General features: G+C 44.1%; 1 protein-coding gene and 1 long non-coding RNA gene across 2 annotated transcripts; one reads left to right on the forward strand and one right to left on the reverse strand.

The window, feature by feature from the left end:
* Positions 1-246: 246 nt before the first annotated feature.
* GNPDA1 (glucosamine-6-phosphate deaminase 1) lies at positions 247-11730 on the reverse strand. Its single transcript, XM_069589939.1, has 7 exons — positions 11408-11730; positions 10380-10509; positions 7071-7172; positions 5393-5575; positions 4224-4408; positions 2423-2597; positions 247-1749 (listed from the first exon to the last, which is right to left on the reverse strand). Exons 2-7 carry the CDS (start codon positions 10501-10503, stop codon positions 1649-1651), a joined length of 870 nt encoding a protein of 289 aa, XP_069446040.1. The 5' UTR covers positions 10504-10509; positions 11408-11730; the 3' UTR covers positions 247-1648.
* Positions 11478-18053, forward strand: LOC138440430 (uncharacterized). The gene is made up of 3 exons (XR_011257024.1): positions 11478-12134; positions 17547-17644; positions 17808-18053. It is a non-coding gene; the product is annotated as an uncharacterized lncRNA (long non-coding RNA).
* Positions 18054-23882: the final 5829 nt, after the last annotated feature.

The following is a 23882-nucleotide window of genomic DNA, read 5'->3' on the forward strand; positions in this document are numbered from 1 at the left end:
TGCTCATCGCTCGTCTGTTCATTCCTACCATTTTTTCACACAGGCACTTCATTTTTGTGAAATATTTTGGTTATTTTCCTCTCTGGTGTTTGAAGAAGAGATCAACAGTTGCTGTGACTGTGAGTCCCTGCTGAGCTGCTATGAGGAGTGAGTGTGGTGCTTTACTCACTAGCTGTTCTCAAAACATAGAAATATCAACCCAGGCCAGCTTCTGACCTCTGGGGGAGGAAATCCACAAATGACACATTTTACTTGAAAATACTGGATTTAATAGAAAATATCACATTGTAAACAAGTCCACTGATCCATTAGCTTAAAACAGAATGGCCGCACAATCACGTATAAAAGCTAAAGGTAAAACACTGGTACCAAACACAGTGCTTAAAGAGAGGCCTGAGCCAGGCTCTGAAAGATCTTTCCCAGAAAAGAGGTGGCAGCAGCTTCCAGCTGGCACAAAAACAGGGAGGAGCAGGCAGCATCCAAACCGTCAAGGCATAGAAGTAAGAGGAAAGCAGAGCAGTAGACTCATTTTGTGAACAAGGAACGAAGGAGAAAGGGGCAAAAGCATTCTGTTTTCTTTTTTTTTTGCATTGTGTTTTCTGATGTTCTGGGAACATGAGGCCATGCCACAGGAGCCCCCGAGGGTTAGAAAGATAGGGTATTTTATGTGGGGAAAGGATATTAGGCAACTTCTAAAGAAGTTGGTATGTTTTTGACGCTCAGCTCTTAGGGGTGTAGAACATGTCTTGTGTGTTTCTAAACTGAGCTGCTTGCCCTGGCCCCATAACCTTGGCTGAATACAGCTTTGAACTTGACAGTGTCTGTTGCCCCTGTGGACCTCCTCCATGTGTATGAGAGGTTCCACAGTGAGACTTTGGAACAAAACACAGGACTCCTGTGGGAAAAATGTTTCCACCTTCCAGTGCTGGAAGGTCCCTGTGGGAGGGGAGTTTGACGTGGCTGGGTCCCTTGAAGCTCTGAGTTTATCAGAGAAAGCCTTCTCTCTAGCCCCACCCACCCAAATCCTCTCTCAGAGTCCTCTGAGTTCAAGGAAGGGCCAAATGAAAGAGCAGGAAAAAAAAGGGGTGGGGGGGCGGGGAGAAAGTAAGGGATAGTTTCCTTCCCATGGCCTCTGTTATTGACCAAAGGGACTGCTTCCTCATACTGATTTTAGACACAGAGTATTTATTCCTTAATCTAAAACAGTGATTCTCAAATAAGGGGCAGGTCTGTTCAAGAGGGACTTTCAAGACTCTCCAGAGAGGTTCTATCCAATATATATAAGCCCTTAACTCCCTCCCCAATTGAGAATCAGTGCACATGATAGAACTTACTGATGGGAATGTAGTATACATATGAACAGTGTCAGAGACAGAACAAAAAGCTAAAAACCCCTAGTCAATGGGGCAAACATCAAAATTATGGAGTGATTCCTTTTTTTTTTTTTTTTTTCTGATTAAGAGTAAGTTACAAACAAGTAGCTAAACTCTTATGACCAAACTCCACGCTGCATAGCCAAAAAGTTTGCCCACTTATCTGGAGTAACCATACTAGATTAAAGAAATACAATTCTGTCATCCTAAAGACAATTTCCAGAAAGATCCGCCTGTCCCAATGAGGTACTTGATACCACAGTGATTAGCACAGGCTAATCACTGTATGGTTTCTTAGAAGACTGGCTTTTCTCTATTTCTTTCTCTTTGATACTGTACAAGGGGTCCACCAATTTGTTATGAACAAGCATTAAACCTACAAAAAATTAAAAACAAAAGTTGTTAATGCAGGTAGAGGCAGAGTTCCATTATCAACAGTAACGTCCAGGAGCTCTCAAATTTTGTCCTAGAACTGGTACTCATCATCATTTTTCTGTGGACCCAAATGATGAACATCTTAAGAACAGGAAAAGAATTTGTTATTCCTATTAAATGCTAGAATCCGTGGGACTTTTATAAATTCAGTCTGTAGGACAGTCGGCCATTATAAGTTGGCCATTTGTTCACCAAAGAACAAATTCCTATTCTCCTGCTCAGTAAATGAGGATTTTCATGTTTGAAGCAGTGAGTGTCCTCTTTAAGTAGAAGAAAAAAGATCTTCATGACAGTTCAGTGCCTTGACTAGAAGGAAAAGGCCTGTATGAAGATAAAAAGCCTGAGGCTCAGTATCACTGCAAGGAGTTTACCAAATTGCCCTAGAACTCCAACTTTGATTTCATTCTTTTCTCCTCCTCAGAGCAAGTAGGTCTCCCAAAATGGACCCTGACAGTCATGGATGGAAGAAAAAACTGTATTCTGAGAGGAGGGTTTGACTTTTTTTTAAAAATCACAGTTGTGAATTACAGTGGTCAGAGCATGCAAGCTAGATCCACCATTCACTCCCGGCACATCTGAAGGTGGCTACCTACTCTGACCCACCTCACCCTCACCTTTGAAATACTTGACAGTCTTCACTTTCAACTCCAGGGTAGCATCCTCGTCGCACACAAACACTGTGCGGGGATGCTGCTGGAAGGCAGACACGGTCCACATGTGGTTCACTCCCTCCTCAATGGCCTTGTACAGAGCAAACGCCTTGTGAGCACCTGTGATGAGGATCATCACCTGGGGATCAGAAAACAAGCCTGTGATGGAGGAGAAGGAGCAGCAAAACGGAAGTCGACACCTGAATTCTAGTCTGGCCACCCAAAATGATCCTAAGGACTACTGTTTCTATGTCGTTTTAAGTCTTTAGCACAGGGCACACTGTGCTCCATGCTCTATGTGCCTTATCACAAGAGTAGCCTGAAGTGGGGAGCATCATTATCCCTACATAAGGAAGTAGGTTCTGTGATGGGGGTTTAAGTAGCCTGCCCCAGGTCATTTCTAACCTAGAGTCCATGCTCTTGTCCACCACGTAATTGTGCCTTCTGGCACTTCTGGTGATGTCTGTGAAAGTGCCCTGTGAACATATGTCCCGTGCACACTGAGGCCCACACCTTAGGTCCCAGGGCTTCTAGGCTGGGTGAGTTTTCAGTGACAAACTGAAAAAGGGGTCACAATCGGCACTGTCTACAAGGAGGCCTTGGAAGCAATGCTGAGAGTTATCTGTGTGGCTGCTAAGGTTGAACCCAAATAAGGCTGCCCCTTAATCTGGTCACTTTTCAATTCAGAGTATTAGACCTGCTCGTGTGACTTAGAGTAATGCTTTTTGTCTAAGTAAAACAGGCACAGACTCCCCTCGACGCTTAAAATATCAAGATGTCAAGTGTTGGAAAGTGATTATAAATAGCTCTCCATATACCTTTTCATTGTAATTCACTTGTATCATGGAGTTGTGAGCAGGATCTACTGTTCCTTGCTTGAAAGATGAAAAAACAGAGGCACAGAGAAATGTGACTCTTTGTTCAGGACGCCAGAATTCATTTTCAAAAAGAGAATTTCCAGGTTTTCAGCCCCAGGTCCTTTCTGCACACTGCAGGAAGAGCCCTCAAACCACACTATTTACCAAAACCAGCAAAATGACCTCCCTAGGTACTGATTCAAGGTTACCAACAGAAATCTGCTCCCATTGCTCGTTTCACAAAAGTTCATTTTAGACAGGGAATCTTTTTCACTGATTTACATGTTTGTTTACAGACTTGGGCAAGGAAAGTTGAAGCTAAAATTTCTGTAGCTTCTTCTCACTGAATACACCAGAAATGAACAGAAAAAGCTTCTAATGAAAGTAAGGAAACTGGAACCACAAAAAATTCTAATGATACCCAGATTTCTATGGAAAGACTTACTAAATTCAGGTCAAGATACTATTTCCATCACACTTCTCCACATTTATGAATCTCTGCACGCAGGGCTTTAAGCACAAGCATCTTGCAGTTGGAGGGGGAGCTCCCTTCAAGCAGTGACTGACCGCCACCAACTGCAGGGAACCAGAGGGCCCCCTCAGTACCTGGGCAGGTACAAATTCATATTCTGACATTAGTGGTACTGGGTAAGCAGAGACTAGGAGCCTGCGGCTTCCTGGGAAGTCACTGCTGAAAGGTTACACCTCACACTGGGAAGAACGGTTACTTCCAGAGAAGAAGGAGAACAGTGAAGGGTCTCAGCTGGGACTTTAGCCTTATTTATTATGTCCTCATTTTTAATAAAAGTGAATTCAGGTGGTACTTGTATAGTTAAGATTAGCAGCAGAAAGCCAAGTCTAGCTCCCCCACCCACAATGAGAGGCCTGGGGACCCCTCGCACCCTTACCTCTCTAGCATCCATGACGGTGCCCACGCCCACCGTCAGGGCCATCGTGGGCACCTTGGCGAGATCTCCATCGAAGAACCGAGCATTGGCCAGGATGGTGTCCATGGCCAGCGTCTTCACACGGGTCCTAGACACCAGACTGGAGCCCGGCTCGTTGAAGGCAATGTGTCCGTCAGGGCCGATGCCTGCCCAAGAGAGACGGGGCAGCCCTGTCGGTGCCAGGGATCCAAGACTTCAAGAATGGACAATCCCTCCTTCCCCACGTGGGGTCTGAAAAAAATCCTTGAAAACCGTGTATCTTACCTCATTCAGTTAAGATAAACTTTAAGCATCTGACCTTCCCCTCCTTGTTTCTAGCTGAGGCATACACACACTGTTAACTTGCTAACCCCCTCAGAAAGCTAAGGAGGGAGCGATTCAAAAAGCTTCTGCCCCCCAGGTGATCCAAGTGTAACTTTTCTCTCGTCTGCCACTAGTCATGGGTCCCGCTGCTTAGACAGAGTCACACTGAATAGAAGATACACAAGGCCTGGAAAGGGGCTGCCAGGTTTATAATATCTCAAAACATGAGCATTCCTAGCCTCTTCCTCCCCACTTTGAAGTAAAGAAGGGTTAAATCTGGAGCAGTAAAAAACTGTTCAACCTCAGCCTCCCACCTCCACCCGCTGTGGGTGACTCCAGAGGTCATGACAGAAGGGAGCATAAGAGGGCAACTCAGCGCAGGGACACCCTCGGTCCCCACCCTCTCTGCTGCTCTGGCTGGCTGACCCAGGGCAAGTCACAAAGCTGCTCTGGGGTTCAACTGCTGTTTATAGTGTGCTGGGGTTGATGGTAGAATCTTTTAGAACTACATGAGTCTGATTTTTAATGTTTAACTGATTGATCAGCCAGTTCCTGTGACTGATCCATAAAACTCTAACTAGGAAACGGAGAGAATCTGAGTCCAAATCCAAATACCTCACTTTAGATAAGACACTGAAAGAGAGGAGATGCCCCAGATCACAGTTTCTGAGCAGCAGGGGCTCCCACTGTGCCTTCCCTGCCACCTCAGGCCAACAAATGACTCTTGTCACTGGCACAGAGAGGAAGCTGTTTGGGAGACAGGCATGGGTCTTGTCCTCCTCATGTGTTCCAGCCACCCTGGACACCTGCTGCAGTGTCGAGCTCACCTCCAACAAACAGCTCAATCCCGCCCGCAGCCTTGATCTTCTCTTCAAAGGCATCACATTCAGCCTGCAGGTCAGCTGCATTCCCATCCAGGATGTGAGTGTTTTCTGGGTGGATGTCAATGTGCTTGAAGAAGTTGTTCCACATGAAGGAGTGGTAGCTCTCTGGGTGGTCTCGAGGAAGGCCTGTGGGGCCATGGCTGTACTCAGTCATGCCAGGCTGAGCCAGAGTCTGCCTTCCAAAGATGTCAGGATACCTCCTGACCCCCAGAGACACTTTCAGGGAAGAGCCTATCAGGGAGGCTGGGGCCCCAGCCCTTCTACCCCCAGCCACTCAGGATAGGCTGAGCTGGTATCCTTGTCTGCTCAAGACCATGGGACTAGGCCCTCATTCTGATCTCCTTTCACAGGGGGATGGCCAGAGGCTGCAGGCCAGGGTCATTCTGGGCCACTAGAGGTGGGCTAGCCTCCTAGGGGATAAGTACTGGGTCCATCTAGGGAAGGAAGCAAGCATACCCCTTACCCTATGCCTCCTACCCCACCATTCATTCCTAGTTACACCCTGCTCAGCCTGAACCCCAACTTGAACACCAGGGGGCTGGTGAGAATTAATTTCAGGGCTTCCCAAAAAGGATATTTTTCAGTCAAGAAGAATGTTTAAAATGCATGTTTCAGGGGCTGGATATGGAGAAGGAAATGGCAATCCACTCCAGTATTCTTGCCTGGAGAATCCCATGGACGGAGGAGCCTGGTAGGCTGCAGTCCATGGGGTTGCTAAGAGTCGGACACAACTGAGCAAGTTCACTTTCACTTTCCACTTTCATGCATTGGAGAAGGAAATAGCAACCCACTCCAGTATTCTTGCCTAGAGACTCCCAGGGACAGGGGAGCCTGGTGGGCCGCCTTCTATGGGGTCGCACAGAGTCGGACACAACTGAAGCAACTTAGCAGCAGCAACAGCAGCAGCAGGGGCTGGGGGAGTGGGGAAATGGGTAGTTGATGTTTAATAGCTAGAGTTTTCATTTTGCAAGATAAAGAGAGTTCTGGAAATTGGTTGCACAACAGTGTAAAAGTACTTAACGCCGAACTGTACACAGAAAGACAGTTAAGATGGTAAGTTTTATGTTATGTGTAATTTACCACAATTTAAACAGAAGAACCTTTCAAGTGAAACCATTACAAGATGATGGTAGGTGGCACAGAGGATGACAGGAGTCCAAGGTGCCACTTTTCATCAGTAGGAAGGACACCAGTCTCAGCTCCCCTCCTTTACTTGGCAGGAAAGGGACTGGAAGATGCAGTAGAAAGTCCAGACATAGACACTGGGGGGACACCTCCCAGCCATGGGACCCCAGATCCCATTTGCAGTCATTTGTTCCAGAAAGAAAGGGCATGGAGTTGGGGAGGAGACAGGGGGGGCAATATGCTAAAGTTTATCAAGTGTCTGCTCTGTACAAGAAGCTTCCACATCTGTTATATCACTTAAGCCCAAAAGTCAGTTTCATTAGCTTCATGTCATAGCTGAAGAAACCAAGGCCTGGAGGATATGGTATCACCAGTTGAGCCTACCACCAAATGTCACTGGTTCCAAGATGTCCCCAGTCCTCTCCTGGCTGATCCTGTGAGGCAAGGAGTACAACTTTCCTGGAATCAGGTAAGACCATGAAAGACAAAGACTCACCCACATACTCATCCATGTTGAAAGTCTTCACATATTTGAAGGACAGGTCTCCATTCTTATAGTATTCAATCAGTTTCTTGTAGCAGCCAAGTGGGGTGCTCCCTGCGAGAGAGGCCACAGCAATGAACCCCCTTCAGCTTCCCACTCCTGGAAGCCCAGAGGGCAACCAGGAATGAATCAGGGGTGCTTCACTAGGAATACCTGTCAGATCTGAAGTCCTACCCAATGCTCAATCCCAGCTGCCATCCATTAAGTTGCTGGTTTAATAACCTATTTTCTCCCTAGACTGCAAGCTCCAGGAGGGCAGGGCTATGTTTGTCTTGTTCACTGCTGAATCCCTAGCACTGAAAACACTGATGATTGAAATGACTGTGATTAGCACCTGAGTAAATGTCAGGCTTAATTACCAACACGATATTCCCTGAGCAACCAGTACGTGAGAGGTACATTATGGGCGTGCAGAGAAGTAAGAGACTCAGCAGCCACCCTGGAGGAGCTCACTGTCTAGGAGAGGGGACACATTACACCACGTAACATCAGCCGTGGTACAGGCCAGCCTGTGGGTTCGGGGAGACTTCCCCTTGGAGCAGCAAACTCAAGTGCAGTCTCATTAAAAAGTGAATCATAAGCCCATAAAGAGGCAAGAGGACTACTGTAGATTAAGAGACTAGGTATGTATGGAGCCTTGACTGGACATTGGATTTTTTTAAAGAACTACAAATAAATGTGGACAATTACAGGGAAAAATAATATAGTTTGTGTATTAGATGACACTGTGAAATGATTTTTAATTCCCCTAGGTATGATAGTAGTATTGTGGTTATATAAGAGAATGTCCTCGTTCTGAGGAGTTATGTGCTAAAGGACTTAGAGGTAAAAGACTTAAAAGGATCTCTGGACCGTTCAAGTGGCTTATAAGGAGTGTGTGTGTGTGTGTGTGTATAGACAGAACATGAGCCACAAGAGAAAGTAAATGTGGCAAAATGTTAACAACTGGTGAATCCAGGTAAACGGTACCTCTTCTTTCACCTTTTCTGAATATGTGAAACTGCTAAAAATAAAAAGATGGAAAGAAAAAAGCCCCACCCAAACCAAGTCATTCTTTTCATAACCCACTAATGGCTTCTTATTTCACTCTGAATAATAACCAGTCCTAACAAAGGCTCTATATAACCTGGCCCCTGGCTGCCTCCCACCCGCCTTAGGAATCCTGCTTCAAGCAGTTTCACCTCAGGGCCTTTGCACATGGGGTTTGTTCCCTTTGCCAACAATGCTACCCTACCAGTATCTGCACAGCTCATTCACCTCTTTAGGGCCTTTACTCAGAGACTTTCCCTGCCCCCACTGTAACTCCCACCCCTTCCTGAACATTCCCTATCACTTTCCCTGCTTCATTTTCTCCTTCTCTATCACCTCTGTATTTTGCTAATTCACTTGTTTATGATCTGTCTCTCCCACTATAAGCTTTAGGAAGGCAGGAATTTGTGTTCTTTTTATTCATTGCTGTATCTCTGGCATCGAGAACAGTTTGGCATACAGCACGTATTCAAAAAATATCTGAATGAATGGCAGCAGCCCCATTCACACAAAATAACCAGCTTGTCCCTGTGACATGGTCTTAGCTATGCCTGAGCTACACAGCTTCCCTGTCCTCCCCCTGAACTTCATCATGTCCATTTTCCAAACTTCTAGCCTTCCCATCAATCCTGTGTGTTGTTGTTGATCAGGCACTAAGTTGTGTCTGATTCTTTGTGACCCCATGGACTGTAGTACACCAGCCTCCTTTGTCCTCCACTATCTACTGGAGTTTGCTCAAATTCATGTCCATCGAGTCAGTGATGCTATCTAACCATCTCATCCTCTGACACCGTCTTCTCCTTTTGCCTTCAATCTTTCCCAGCAACAGGGTCTTTTCCAGTGAGTCAGCTCTTCGAATCGGGTGGCCAAAGTACTGGAGCTTCAGCTTCAGCATCAGTCCTTTCAATGACTATTCAGGGTTGATTTCCTTTAGGATTGACTGGTTTGATCCTGTGAGCTCCCCAATATCTAGCCAATAAATTCCTTTTTTTCTTAAATTAGCTAGAGTAGGTTTTGGTAACTTCCACCCAAATCCCTGATTGGTGCTTCATCTAATAGAAGGAGTATTCCAAGGAACCCACATGGAAATGCTGTGCTGGTTCAAGCGTGATAGTAAGGAAGGGGCCAGGCCTTCTATGGCCCTGAATACCATTCTGAGGGGGCTGGATCTATTTTGCAAATGACGGGGCAATGGGGAGGGGTTTCAGCAGAAGCCCAGACTCCAACCTAGCCTGGCTGTACAGTTAGAAAACAGATGTTAGTGCAGCCCTGTCCTAGTCTGAGATGTTAGCGGTTTCATAGGCACCTGCATATACTGTTCCCACAAACCTCTCGAGCAGAGATGGGGAAACTTCAGCCCACAGGCCAGATCTAGCGTACTGCCTGTTTTTGTAGCATTCATAAATTAAAGGACAGTTTAAAAAACAAAAGAATATTATTACATATGAAAATTATATAAGCTCAAACTTCAGTGTTGGTAAAGTCTCACTGGCAGCCATGCTCATTTATGTATTGTCTATGGCTGTTTTTGAGCTACAAGGACAGAGTTAAGTGATTGCAATCACTGGTTGTATGGCCAGTGAAGTGTAAAATATTTATTATTTGGCTGTATATAGAAAAAGCTTGAAGACTCACCCAATAGTATATGGGCCACTGAGGCAAATCTACCCCACCTCTGAAAGAAATAATCAGAACATTTGCCTTGACAAGCTAGAGTCAAAATATCCTCCAATAAAGGCACCATTCTGATTTTTTCCACAAAGAAATTGGGACTGTTTTTCACTTGGGTTCTATGTTTAATTAAGCCTTACAGAAACTGCTTTGAGTGACTATCTTCTCAATTCTCCCAAAGATGGTGCTTAGTTACTAGCACTATAGGTGCAGAGAAGAGAAATTAATTCATTACATAAAATGTATGTCTTAAGGTATTTGGACTTAATTCTGTTAAGGACACTTGGCTCCCAGGGCTGACTTAGAATATAGCCTAAAAATCAGTTTTTCGTGCCTAACCAAGATCCCTTCTACTCCAGGATTCTTCAGCAGACTGCAACAAAACCAACCCGAGGAAGCCAGGTCCTCTGTTTTGTATGCTCAGGGCGCAGGGGAGTTGTTCATTCATAAGGGGCAGTACCTCAGAGCCCTCCTTGCAGTTCCTTGTCTGAATGAGCCTACCTACCTGGACCCTTGAGAGCCCCTAATGCCTTTGCCCACTCTCCCCACCCCACAACGCACCAGTAGGGAGCCCCAGGGTGAAGTACTTGTCTGGCCCTGGGTTAAACTGGATGATGCGGTTCCTGATGTATTTGGCCGCCCACTCACTGGCCTGAGAATAGTTGTCCAGGATGATGAGCTTCATCGTGTCCTGCAGAGGCAGGTGACAGAAAGAATCATTGGTAAGACAAAAGGAGAAAGGGGCGGAGGTGGTTGGGATGGAGGGGTAAGCCCCTTTCTCTAGGCTGAGCCAGGAAGAGGAAGGCTCTTTTAGTTCACAGGAATATCAAAAAGCTGGGCCAAGTGCCTCCACCACCCAGCAGGAGGCGCTGCTGCGGGACAGACCTGGGGTCCAATCTCGGTTCCTCTATTTATCACTGCAGGACCTTGGTTAAGGATCCAAGTTCTTTGAGCCTGTTTTCTCTTAACGTGAAAATGGGGACAACAGCACCTACCTGAGAGATTTCATGATGGTGAATATTAAATGAGAAAATGCCTGTAAACCACATAGTATTCAACATAATATGTTGGCTAGTATCTTGTAGCTCGACCCAGGCCCCCGTTCCCCTTCTTGACAACCCTCACCTGGCTAGATGCTATGCTCTACCCTTGAACAACAACTCACTAAACAGGTCATGGGATCATCTTGGATCACTAGAGTATGTGGCGGACTGGAGAGCTGTGTTCTCTTTCAGTACCACAGAGGGGTGCTCCTACCGCCCGGCCTTGCTTTGTGAATCCTCAGTTTCCACCAAAAACACCGGGTAAAGGCAATCACTCAGGAATGAGGGCGCTTACTCCTCCCCCAGCACTGCGGTCAAATCAGAGTGGGAAGGCCCGGGGCTGAAGGTGGCTGGGTCTGCGATTCATGGGGTTTTCCCCACGAACCGAAGTCCTCCCCCCACCGCCTCGAATGGCAATCCCATCGCCCTCCCAGGGAGGAGGTCCAAGCAGATCGCTAGGAATCCCGGCCCCGGGGTGCCGGAGGCTGGGCAGCACCCGGACCCCGCCCGCCAAGAGGGTCCCTGAGGACCCCGCTCCTCACTTACGCAGATGCCTCCCGGCGGCGGCTGCAGCGACTGCGCCGGCAGCCCCGCCCCGCGCGGGTCATGTGGCTGCAGGTCACGCGGTGGCGCGCTCGGTCGGCGGGGTTGATTCTGAAGGGCCGCGGGAGATTCTGCCCCGCGGGCCGGGGGCCGCCCACTCTCATTTGAGTTCCGGGGCGGAGTAGGCCCGGGTGGCGGCGGAGGGGGTAGTGGCTACCTGGAGACTGGTTTGGTGGAAGAGAGAGACGGGAGGGGGTCCCAGGTTGCTCCGAGGGATGCAGTCCCCCGGGCGGGGGTTCTGGGACCAGGTTTTCAGTTTTGGGGGTGAGGCCGGGGAGGAAGAGCAGAATCGCTTCCTCTAGGGCTGAGCTTGTCTCTGACCTTTATGTTTTTAGATGTCATTTCTTTACCTAGTTAGTACTGCTTTTTTTGTTTTCAGTATAATTGGATTTTTTTCTACCTGTAGGGAAAAAAAAATAAGATCAATCTTTGCAGCAGTATAAACTAGAGAAAAACGTAAACTCTTGGTCTCCTCTATTCCTCCACCCTGAGATAATCATGTTAACGGTTCAGACTACATCCTCAGTGAATTTTCCTTAAGATCCTTATATTTTACAGAAATGAGAACATACGAAACGGGCCATCCCAAGGCAGCTGGGCGCCCGTGTCTTGCAGTTCCCCTGACTCTCCTCGCCCTTTCCTTTTGGGCCTGCTGCGGCTCCATCTTCTGGTGAGACCCTGATGAGCTAACACAAGTTCTGGGTACTTGTTCTTTGGCTTCACTGTTGGTGTAGGGTTTTTTGTTTGTTTGTTTTGCTTTATTTATTTTTTATTTAGTTAGAAATCTCATCTTAGCCTGAGGATTGCAGATGTTTCTCAGTGAGGTTCCCACCCTATCTCCAAATACTTCAGATAATAGGCTGCTAGTCAGCAGCTAGTCAGTTGCCTTCAGATAGGTCTAGGAAGTGACCTTAATTGGGCCTGTTTCCCCAGAGTTGGGCTTCCTTCATAGCTCAGTCCTTAAAGAATCTGCCTGCAATGCAGAAGACCCAGGTTCAATCCCTGGATCAGGAAGATCCCTTGGAGAAGGAAATGGCAACCTTGCCTGGAGAATTCCGTGGACACAGGAGCCTGGCGGGCAAGAGTCAGACATAATTTAGAGACTAAGCCACCACCACCACCCCAGAGTTACCCTTTCTGTAGGGAACCAGTATGGGTGTCTGTTAACTCTGGAGTCCGCATGGGGACTAATCAGAAAGGCCTGGATTTGAATTCTGTTCTCACCAATATCCACTTCTTGAGTGAGTGACTCAAGCCAATAATCCCTCTTCCCCAATTCTTAATTTTCTTCTCTGGAACTTGGGGATTGAGTAGAAATTAAGTAATACTGACCTCATGTGGCTGTTGTGAGCATTAAATGAAAAAGTGAGTTCTCCATGTCCATGGTTCCACATGCGCAAATTCAACCAAACTTGGATAGAAAATATTCGAAAAATAATTTCTGAAAGTTCCTAAAATTGTACCCGGCAACTGTTTATATAATATTTAGGTTGTCTTAGGGATTATAAATAATCTAGAGGTGATTAAAATATACAGGAGGTTGTATATAGGTTATATGCAAATACTGTGTCATTTTATGTAAGAGACTTGAGCTGGTGTGGATTTTGGTATTTGTGGGTGTCCTTGAAGCAATCCCTGGAGAAACCGATGGCTGACTATATTATCATAGATCCATGATACCCCTTATTTCCTCCTCCCCTCTTTCAGTTCAGTCGCTCAGTTGTGTCCAGCTCTTTGCGACCCCGTGAATCACAGCACGCCAAGCCTCCCTGTCCATCACCAACTCCCAGAGTCTACCCAAACCCATGTCCATCAAGTCGGTGATGCCATCCTGCCATCTCATCCTCTGTCGTCCCCTTCTCCTCCTGCCCCCAATCCTTCCCAGCATCAGGGTCTTTTCCAGTGAGTCAACTCTTCGCATGAAGTGGCCAAAGTATTGGAGTTTCAGCTTCAATATCAGTCCATCCAATGAACACCCAGGAATTATCTCCTTTAGGATGGACTGGTTGGATCTTCTTGCAGTCCAAGGGACTCTCAAGAGTCTTCTCCAACACCACATTTCAAAAGCATCAATTCTTCGGTGCTCAGCTTTCATCACCGTCCAACTCTCACATCCATACGTGACTCCTGGAAAAACCATAGCCTTGACTAGAAGGACCTTTGTTGGCAAAGTAATGTCTCTGCTTTTCAATATGCTATCTAGGTTGGTCATAACTTTCCTTCTAAGGAATAAGAGTCTTTTAATTTCATGGCTGCAGTCACCATCTGCAGTGATTTTGGAGCCCCAAAAAGTAAAGTCAGCCACTGTTTCCACTGTTTCCCTATCTATTTCCCATGAAGTGATGGGACCAGATGCCATGATCTTAGTTTTCTGAATGTTAAGCTCTAAACCAGCTTTTTCACTCTCCTCTTTCACTTTCATCAAGAGGCTTTTTGCCATAAGGGTGGTGTCATCTGTATATCTGAGGTTATTGATATTTCTCCTGGCAATCTTGATTCCAGCTTGTGCTTCTTCCAGCCCAGCGTTTCTCTTGATGTATTCAGCATATAAGTTAAATAAGCAGGGTGACAATATACAGCCTTGATGTACTCCTTTTCCTATTTGGAACCAGTCTGTTGTTTCATGTCCAGGTCTAACTGTTGCTTCCTGACCTGCATACAGGTTTCTCAAGAGACAGGTCAGATGGTCTGGTGTTCCCATCTCTTTTAGAATTTTCCACAGTTTCTTGTGATCCACACAGTCAAAGGCTTTGGCATAGTCAATAAAGCAGAAATAGATGTTTTTCTGGAACTGTCTTGCCTTTTCTATGATCCAGTGGATGTTGGCAATTTGATCTCTGGTTCCTCTGCCTTTTCTAAAACCAGCTTGAACATCTGGAAGTTCACAGTTCACATACTGCTGAAGCCTGGCTTGGAGAATTTTGAGCATTACTTTACTAGCATGTGGGATGAGTGCAATTAAATACTCTCTAATCTAATCTTCTGCCCTCCTCAGACGCCTCCCACTCCATGCCTGGGTTTAAACTGTTACCCATACTCATACTTCCATCCTCTTGTTTTGGAACTAAAGTTATCTAACTGAAAGAATTGTGAGTACACCCCTCACCCCAATTTTTTTGTTTGTGAGTTCATCTATATAGTCTCTGTTCCTTTTCATTCCTTCCTGTCGTGAAGGCGGTTGTGATACCTGGAGCTGGGGAAGCCATATTATAACTGTGAGGCAACAAGCATGAAGCTAGATTGGAAGATAGAACGAACTTAAGTCTTTGATATTTGACAAGTGCTAGACCCCCTACAGTTGACTCATTGGAAAAGACTCTGATGCTGGGAGGGATTGGGGGCAGGAGGAAAAGGGGACGACAGAGGATGAGATGGCTGGATGGCATCACTGATTCGATGGACGTGAGTCTGAATGAACTCTGGGAGTTGGTAATGGACAGGGAGGCCTGGCGTGCTGCGATTCATGGGGTCACAAAGAGTTGGGCACGGCTGAGCAACTGAACTGAACTGAACTGAGACCTCCTACCGGAGAAGGCAATGGCACCCCACTCCAGTACTCTTGCCTGGAAACTCCCATGGACGGAGGAGCCTGGTAGGCTGCCGTTTGTGGGGCTGCACAGAGTCAGACACGACTGAAGCGACTTAGCAGCAGCAGCAGCAGACCTCCTACTCCTGACTTCCTCTAAGGAAATAATAAGTATCTGTGTGGGATATTTATTTAAGCCACCACTGGTAGAGTTTCCTGTGACTTAAGATCAAAAACATGACTCACTGTTATAGCAGATGACTCAGGTCAGAAGAAAGGAGATACCTTTCTTCTGTGTGAATCTTTCTTCTAATAAAATCCAGGAAAGTTTAGAGCTGTCAGTGAGGGATGTAGAACCAATAGATAACAGACACAAAGCCCTGTTGGCATCAGTTGAGCTATCTAGATCTAACCATATCCGAAGCCAAATATACTCTGTTGGGTTTAAGTTGGGTGAATAACTGAATACAAAAATAAATATCTTTTTTCCCCTGAGGTTAGTTATCGGATACTCTGGAAGAATATTGAGGTATCAATTGCTGCATAACAGATTATCCCAAAACTTAGTGGCTGAAAACAATAATTACAATAAGAGCTAAAAAGAAATGTGCTATCAAGTCATGAGACCTGGAGGAAACTTAAAATGTGTGTTATTGAAAAGACTATGTATTATAATATTCCTTTTATTTCTTTTTCTTTTCTGATTGCTGTGGCTAAAACTTCCAAAACTATGTTGAATAGTAGTGGTGAGAATGGGCCCCCTTGTCTTGTTCCTGACTTTAGGGGAAATCCTTTCAATTTTTCACCATTATGGATAGTTTGCTGTGGGTTTATCATATATGGCTTTTATTATGTTGAGGTATGTTCCTTCTATACCTGCTTTCTGGAAAGCTTTTATCATAAAAGGGTGTTGAATTTTGTCAAAGGCTTTCTCTGCATCTATTGAGATAATCATATGGTTTTTATCTTTCAGTTTGTTAATGTGGTGTATCACATTGATTGATTTGCAAATATTGAAGAATCCTGGCATCCCTGGGATAAAGCCCATGTGGTCATGATATATGATCTTTTTAATATGTTGTTGGATTCTGTTTGCTAGAATTTTGTTGAGGATTTTTACATATTATAATATTCCAACCATATGACTTTCTGGAAAAGGCAGAAGTATGGAGACAATAAAAAAGATGTTTTCTAGGAATTAACAGGAAACAATGGAAACAACAGGGAGGCTGGGATGAATGGGTGGAGTACAGAGATTATAGGGTAGTGAAACTATTCTATGTAACACTGTAGTGATAGATACATGTCCTTTGCTGTACTTTTGTCTAAACCCTTGTACAAGATTGAACTCTGATGTAAACTGGACTTTGGGTGATTATAATGTATAGGTTCATCACTTGTAACAAGTGCACCACTTTGATCAGTAGTATATTGAATGAAGTCTCATGAGAGATCCTGAACCAGAATCACTCAGCTAAGTCAGTCCTGAATTCCTGACCCACAGAAGCTGCGAGGAAATAAACATTTGTTGTTTAAAACTGCTGCATTATAAAGTAGTTTGTTTTGCTGCAGTAGATATCTAGCACACTCAGGAAAATTCCACAGGTGGGATAGATGTTGAGCAAGAGATCCAACCCCTGTTTTCTCTCCCCCATGCCTGGGGGTGCATCGTCTGACCCAGCAATGACTCTCCATTCCTCAGACCACACCTTCCCATATTGTGCTGCCTTCTGCTGTGTTTGTGAATCCCTTGCCAAGGCTTCTGCTGTTATTCTCTGTCTTCTCATTATCTGAGGCCATGTCTTAATCTCCATTTCCTATAGCTCTTTCTCACTTTCTTTCTGATCTCACAGCTTATTCACTGATCTTCGCATTTCCCATACCACCTAGCTCAGTACCTTGCGTATAAAAGTCAAAGCCCCCCATGTTTCAGAGCACTGGCTGTAGACCCCAGTGGGTTCAGATACTAGATCACCCACTTATTAGCTGGGACGTTTTCTTAATCTCTGTGCCTTAGTTTCCTCAACTGTGAAGTAGGGAAACTCCTTCATGGGGTTGTCATGAAGTTTAAAATAGACCGTCACATGTGAAGCACTTGGCACTATGCCTGAACATGGCAGCTGCTCCATAAATATCACTTATTAGGTTGAATCATACAAAATTGTCATTTTTATGGATTAGAAACCAAATACTGTCCATTTTACATAGTTTAATCCCATATTATTGCTGTTATTGTTGTTCTTGCATCAGAGTTATATTCAGAGAAACAGTCTGGTGACCAAAAGCAATTAGAATTGTTGTTAAGGTCTCTAGAGGAATATCAAAGACAATCCAAATCAGAACTCAGAGCACCTTTTAAAATTCTCCTTGCCTCATTCCTTTTACTGCTAACCAGGAAACCTTTTTCTACTGCTCATTCTAAATTCCTAACTAAAAAATCTGCCCCAACACCCCATCGCACATAACCAGCCAAAGCAGGTGACCGCCTCACCCTTCCTTCAACTTAACGTCCATTCTCCTTTTCCTTACAGTAAATTTCTGTCTTTTTTGATGCAGATACCAGAGTTTGGCTTCCCAGTTGTTCTCTTTTCCTCTCTCGCTCATTCCCAAAACCCAGATGTGATACTGCCAAAAACTGGCTTCCTAGAGAGCAGGTGAGAGGGGAGCGACTAAGAAGGCAAATGCAAAATTTCTTTTTCTCTGTTTAAAAAAAATATATTCATGGTAAAAACAGCATAGAGTCTACCATCTTAATCATTTTTAAGTGTTCAGCTCAGCATGGTTAGTACACTCATGTTTTACAACTTGTCTCTACAGCTCGTTCATCTTGCAAAACTGAAACTGCGTCCCCATCAGACAACAGCTCCCCATCTCCTCCTGCCCTGAGCCCGTGCAGCCACTGCTTCCTGTCTCTACCAATTCGTTTATTCTTGTTCCCTCATATACAAAGAATCATATGGCATTTGACTTTTTGCAACTGGCTTATTTCACTTAGCATATGTTCTCAAGTTCCATCCACACTGATGTGTCAGAATGTCCTTCTTTTTTAAAGGTTGAAAATTATTCCATTGTGTGTGTGTGCTGTGTATAAACACATATATACATATCTTTTAATCTGTTCATCTGTCCAGGTACACTGGGTGGCTCCTACCTCTTGGCTATTGCAGAATTCCTTTTAAGCGGAGAAATGTGGACAAGTTTAGTAATTTCAGGCTCCTTCACAAGGAGATGACAGTATAATAAGCTGCATGATCATGTGCTTCAGATATTAGATGGGAAAGCAGCTCAGAGCCCCAAGAGAGCCACATAGATCAAAGCCAGAGAGACCTGGGGCATATCCAGGAATGCAGGCCAGAGCCACTGTTTGACTTTGATTCCCAGCTCTACCACTTACTGATTGTAACTTCTGGGAAGTCACTTAATTTCTTTCTGCTTAATTGCTTCATCCATAAAATAGGAAAAATAATACCTACCTTATGGTATGTACTATGATTGCCAAGAGTAGTTTACCTCAGGGAGGAATAAATGATTTAATACATGTAAGGCACTTAGAGTCCCTTGGACTGCAAGGAGATCCAACCAGTCCATTCTGAAGGAGATCAACCCTGGGATTTCTTTGGAAGGAATGATGCTAAAGCTGAAACTCCAGTACTTCGGACACCTCATGCGAAGAGTTGACTCATTGGAAAAGACTCTGATGCTGGGAGAGATTGGGGGCAGGAGGAGAAGGGGACGACCCAGGATGAGATGACTGGATGGCATCACTGACTCGATGGACGTGAGTCTGAGTGAACTCCGGGAGATGGTGATGGACAGGGAGGCCTGGCGTGCTGCGATTCATGGGGTTGCAGAGAGTCGGACACGAATGAGCGACTGAACTGAACTGAACTGAAGGCACTTAGAACAGTGCCTGGCACGGAGTTAGCTGTCACTAAGGGATCGTTGTTATTATTACTAGAGTTTTGAGATGGGCCTTGAAAGACAGTTAGGATTTGGTTACTGAAGAGGAAGAGAGTGGCATTATAGACAGGGATGATCAGAAACAGGAAGCCACAGAGGCTGGAGGAATAGTGTTTCCAGATTTAAGAAATATAAACAGGAGACCCAGTTAAATTTGAATCATTTCTACTTTCCTATGCATATATACTTTGAGATAAAAGAAAATCCTCCATGAGATATTCTAAAAGCTTTTCTTTTTGGCTGCGCCGTCATTGTTGCTGCATGGGGCTTTCGCAGTAGCAGGGAGTGGGGGCTACTTTCTAGTTGTGATGCACGGGCTTCTCATCTTAGTGGGTTCTCTTATTGCAGAGCACAGACTCTAACTGCGTGGGCTTTAACAGTCACAGCATGTGAGCTCCATAGTTGTGGCTTTAGTTTTTTCTCGGCGTGTGGAATCCTGGGCCAGAGATTGAACTCATGTCCCCTACATTGGTAGGCGGATTCTTACCTCCTGTACTAACAGATAAGTGTCTCTAAAAGCATATTTTTGTTTATCTGAAATAAATTGCATCTAAATTAGAGACCTCTTTCCTTCTTTATATTTCCGTGGTGATTCGGCTGTTAATAGCTTGTTGTTTTGCAGGATTTTCTTATAAAACTCCCCAAAGTGACAGTCTATGTATGTTTCACTTACATTTATAAAATTTTACACATTTATTTTTGGCTGTCCTGGGTCTTCAGTGCTGTGCTCTGGCTTTCTCTAGTTGCAGCAACCAGGGGCTACTCTCTCATTGTGGCGCATCAGCTTCTCTTGTGGAGCATGGGCTCTAGGTGCTCTGGCTTCAGTTGTTGCAGGAAGCAGGCTTGGTTGCCCTGCAGCATGTGGGATTGGCAGGCGGATTCTTAACCACTGCACCACCAGAGAAGTCCTATTTACATTTTAACGTGATTTCCTTAGTGGTCACAACCAAGTTAACTTGTCCTTGGCCGTTGAACTTTCGCTAAGGAGAAATCATGCTCAGTGTAACATAAACACAATTATAAATTTAGTTAAAATATCCAGCATTGAAGATAAAATTGTTCTGTTGTGTCAATAGAAATATGTATTTTGGTGAATCACAGCTTCATGATAAAAATGTTGTGTTTACTAAATTAGCAATGATCTTGGAATTGCTTGTCACTCACATATAATTTTTTTTTTAAAGAGGGAAGATAGTTTGGATTTTTAAAAGTTTTTAAAATTAAATTAATTCATGTTTTGGCTCTGTGGCTTGTGGGTATCTTAGTTCCCTGACCTGTGATAGAACTTATGCCCCCTGCAGTAGAAGCATGGGGTCTTAACAACTGGACCTCCAGGGAAGTCCTTCCCTTTATTTTATACTGGCCTTTTGGCTAAGATCAAGTGGTGGCTCAGACGGAAAGCGTCTGTCTACAGTGTGGGAGACCTGGGTTCAATCCCTGGGTTGGGAAGTTCCCTGGAGAAGGAAATGGCAACCCACTCCAGTACTCTTGCCTAGAAAATCCCATGGACGGAGGAGCCTGGTGTCCATGGGGTCGCAAAGAGTTGGACACGACTGAGCAACTTCACTTTTCTTTTTTATAGTTGATTTACAATGTTATGTTAGTTTCAGGTGTATGATTTACAATGTTGGGTTAGTTTCAGTTGTAGAGAATAGTGGTTCAGTTATACATATACATATATTCATTCTTTTTCAGATTATTTTCCCATACAGGTAATTATAGAGTATTGAGTAGAGTTCCATGTGCTATACAGTAGGTCCTTGTTGATTATGTTTTATATATAGCAGTGTGCACATGTTTGTTTGGTTTTGAAGTACAATTGACCTACAGCTGTGTTAGCTCCTGGTGCACAACATAGTGATTTGATACTTCTGTATGTTACAAAATGATTGTTACACAATAACTCTAGTTACCATCTGTCACCATATAAAGACATTACATTATTATTGATTATATGACTCACACTGTACATTCATATCCATGATTCTTATTTTGTAGCTGAAGTTTATGCCTCTTAATCTTCCTCACCCATCTCTCTCATTCTCTCCCCTCTCTCCCCTCTGGCAACCACCGTTTGCTCTTTGTGTCTGTGACTCTGTTTGTTTTGTTAAGTGTGTGCATTTGTTTTGCTTTTAGATTCCAATTCTACATATAATTGAAATCATATAGTATTTGTTTTTCTGTGTCTGAAGTAGCGTAATGCCCTCCAGCTCCATCCATATGGTCACCAATGGCAAGATTTCATTCTTTTCTTATGCCTGAATAATATCCATTATATATACATATATACCACATCTTCTTTATCCATTCATCTATCAGTAGGCACTTAGATTGCTTCCAGATCACTGTGGTTTTGGTTTGTATTAGTAACTTTTTAATATATATGCAAAAACTACATATATTTAATGTATATATTTGATGAGTATGTATGGGCATATGCATTCCCTGGGGAACAGTCATCACAATTAACAGATTTATCCATCACCTCCAAAAATTTCCTGTGTCCTTTTGGCTTATGTGTGTGTGTGTGTGTGTGTGTGTGTGTGTGTGTGATTAACTCAACTCAGTGAGACTGTCTACAAAAAATTGCTACTGTTTTTGTAGTCTCATCTGGAAGGCAGTTCTACTTACAATTGCCTTATATACAAGCTTTTCTCATTAGAAAAATATTGTACAAAACAAAAATAATTTCTGCACTGTGATTCTTTGCATTTGGCTCTGCCATAAAAGAGGGCTTCCCAGGTGGTGCTAGTGGTAAAGAACCTTTCTGCCAATGCAGGAGATATAGAGATGCCAGTTTGATCCCCGGGCTGGGAAGGCCCCTTGGAGAAGGAAACTGGCAACTACTCCAGTATTCTTGCCTGGGAAATCCCATGGACAGAGGAGTTTGGTAGGTTACAGTCCAAGGGGTTGCAAATGGTCAGACATGACTTAGCAACTAAACCATCACCACCACCACCATATACACAAAAATAGGTATCTGATGATGTGTTAATATTCAAAATCTATAAGGAACTCATACAACTAAATAGCAAAAAAGCCTGAAACAACCCCATTTAAAAAATGGGTAGAGGATCTGAATAGATTTTTTTCTAAATAAGATATACAGATCGCCAATAGGTACATGAAAAGATACTCAATACCACTAAATCATCAGGAAATGCAAATCAAAACCACAATGAGGTATCATCTCACACCTGTCAGAATGACTATTATTATAGGAAACAAGTGTTATTGAGAATGCGGAGAAAAGGGAATCCTCATGCACTGTTTGTGGTAATGTAAATTGGTGCAACCATTATGGAAATCAGTATGGAAGTTCCTCAAAAAATAAAAAAACAGAACTGCCATATGATCCCACAATTCCACTCCAAGGTATTTGAAGAAAATGAAAACACTAATTTGAACAGATGTATGCAACCCTGTGTTCACTGCAGCATTACTTACAATAGGCAAGATACAGAAACAACCTGTGTGTCCATCAGTGGATGAAAAAAGATGATGCAGCATAGATCACACAATGGAACACTATTCAGTCATAAAAAGAATGAATGGGCCTTGAGGGCATTATGCTAACTGAAACAAAGACAAAGTAGCCTATGACACATATTTAAAACAACAAAACACCAGGCTCACAGACACAGGGCAGAGATTGGTGGCTGCCACAGGTGAAGGAGTAAGGATTAAGAGAAATGGGTGAAAAGGGCAAAAAAGTACAAGTTTCTGGCAATAAAGTAAATAAGTCATGGCTGCTGCTACTGCTTAAGTTGCTTCAGTCCTGTCCGACTCTGCGCGACCCCACAGATGGCACCCCACCAGGCTCCGCCATCCCTGGAATTCTCCAGGCAAGAACACTGGAGTGGGTTGCCATTTCCTTCTCCAGTGCATGAAGGTAATGTAAAGCCTGATGACTTTAAACTTTATCGCATATTTGAAAGTTGCTAAGAGTAAATCTGAAAAGTCCTCATCACAAAGAAATTTCTCTATCTGGTGACAGTTGTTGACTTGCGATCATTTTGCAATATTTATAGATAGCAAATATTATGTTGTTCACCTGAAACTAATGTTATATGTCTCTTACACCTCAAGAAAAAAAAAAATTTCTGGAAGGTTGAAAAAAGTAATAAAAACCACTGCAAGAATCAGAGATTGATAATCTCACAGCTGTGAGAGAGTACATCTGTCATTCACAGGTTCAAACTCTCACTATAAACAGCTGGGTCCAACTGTTAAAAGGGCTGCAAAACTGCAAACTAACATACATTGAATTTAACGTCTGATGATTTTTTTAAGGTGAACTTCCTGTTTGCCTAAAAGTGGGAACTACAATTTTAAGACAAAGTCCCCCCAGCAAAGCCGGAGCTGATTTTATGAAAGCGTCTAGGAAGCCCGGGAGCGGGGTCTGGTGGATTTTCAGAAGAGAAAGGATTTCAGGATGTAAGGACTTTTCAGCTGTGTTAATGTAGCCGTGGAGCAAGGCTGCCTTTGGCTGGCTGGCTTTCCAGAAAGGTCCTGGGAGTGAGACGCTTGCTGATTGGCTGTCGTCTAGGAGCATGGACATTGTCACTGATTGGCTGGCTTTTGGAGGCTTGGGGCCGGCTTGGATTTGCTCACATGCAGAAGCCTAGTTACTGAAGTGAGGGTGTCGCTGATTGGCTGGTTTTCAGGGGAAAAAATCAGTTATTTCTTATTAACGGTGGTTACTGTTCACGGCATGGGACTATAGCCAAAGAACAGTGTTTTCCTTTCCTGAATGTGCAAATAAATACATTTAATTCTCAGTGACCCCTTTTATTTCCCTCCACTAAACCTGCAGGAGATCGTAAGAGGTTGCCTGAATCTTTATTTATGGAGATAAGTTTTTCAGCGGGTGTTGCCATTTCAGTGATTCAAGCACCAATTACTGTGGAGGAAAAATAGCTCTGACGTATT

Source organism: Ovis canadensis, chromosome 5, assembly GCF_042477335.2.
Source record: "Ovis canadensis isolate MfBH-ARS-UI-01 breed Bighorn chromosome 5, ARS-UI_OviCan_v2, whole genome shotgun sequence".
Taxonomy (NCBI): domain Eukaryota; kingdom Metazoa; phylum Chordata; class Mammalia; order Artiodactyla; family Bovidae; genus Ovis; species Ovis canadensis.

Excerpts from the sequence above, each read along its gene's own strand:
- GNPDA1 (XM_069589939.1), bottom strand. The coding sequence starts at position 10,503 with ATGAAGCTCATCATCCTGGACAACTATTCTCAGGCCAGTGAGTGGGCG. Across the intron at positions 2,598-4,223 it reads CCGTCATGGATGCTAGAGAG|GTGATGATCCTCATCACAGG; the intron begins GTAAGGGTGCGA and ends TCTGATCCCCAG. Across the intron at positions 1,750-2,422 it reads GACTGTCAAGTATTTCAAAG|GTTTAATGCTTGTTCATAAC; the intron begins GTGAGGGTGAGG and ends AATTTTTTGTAG.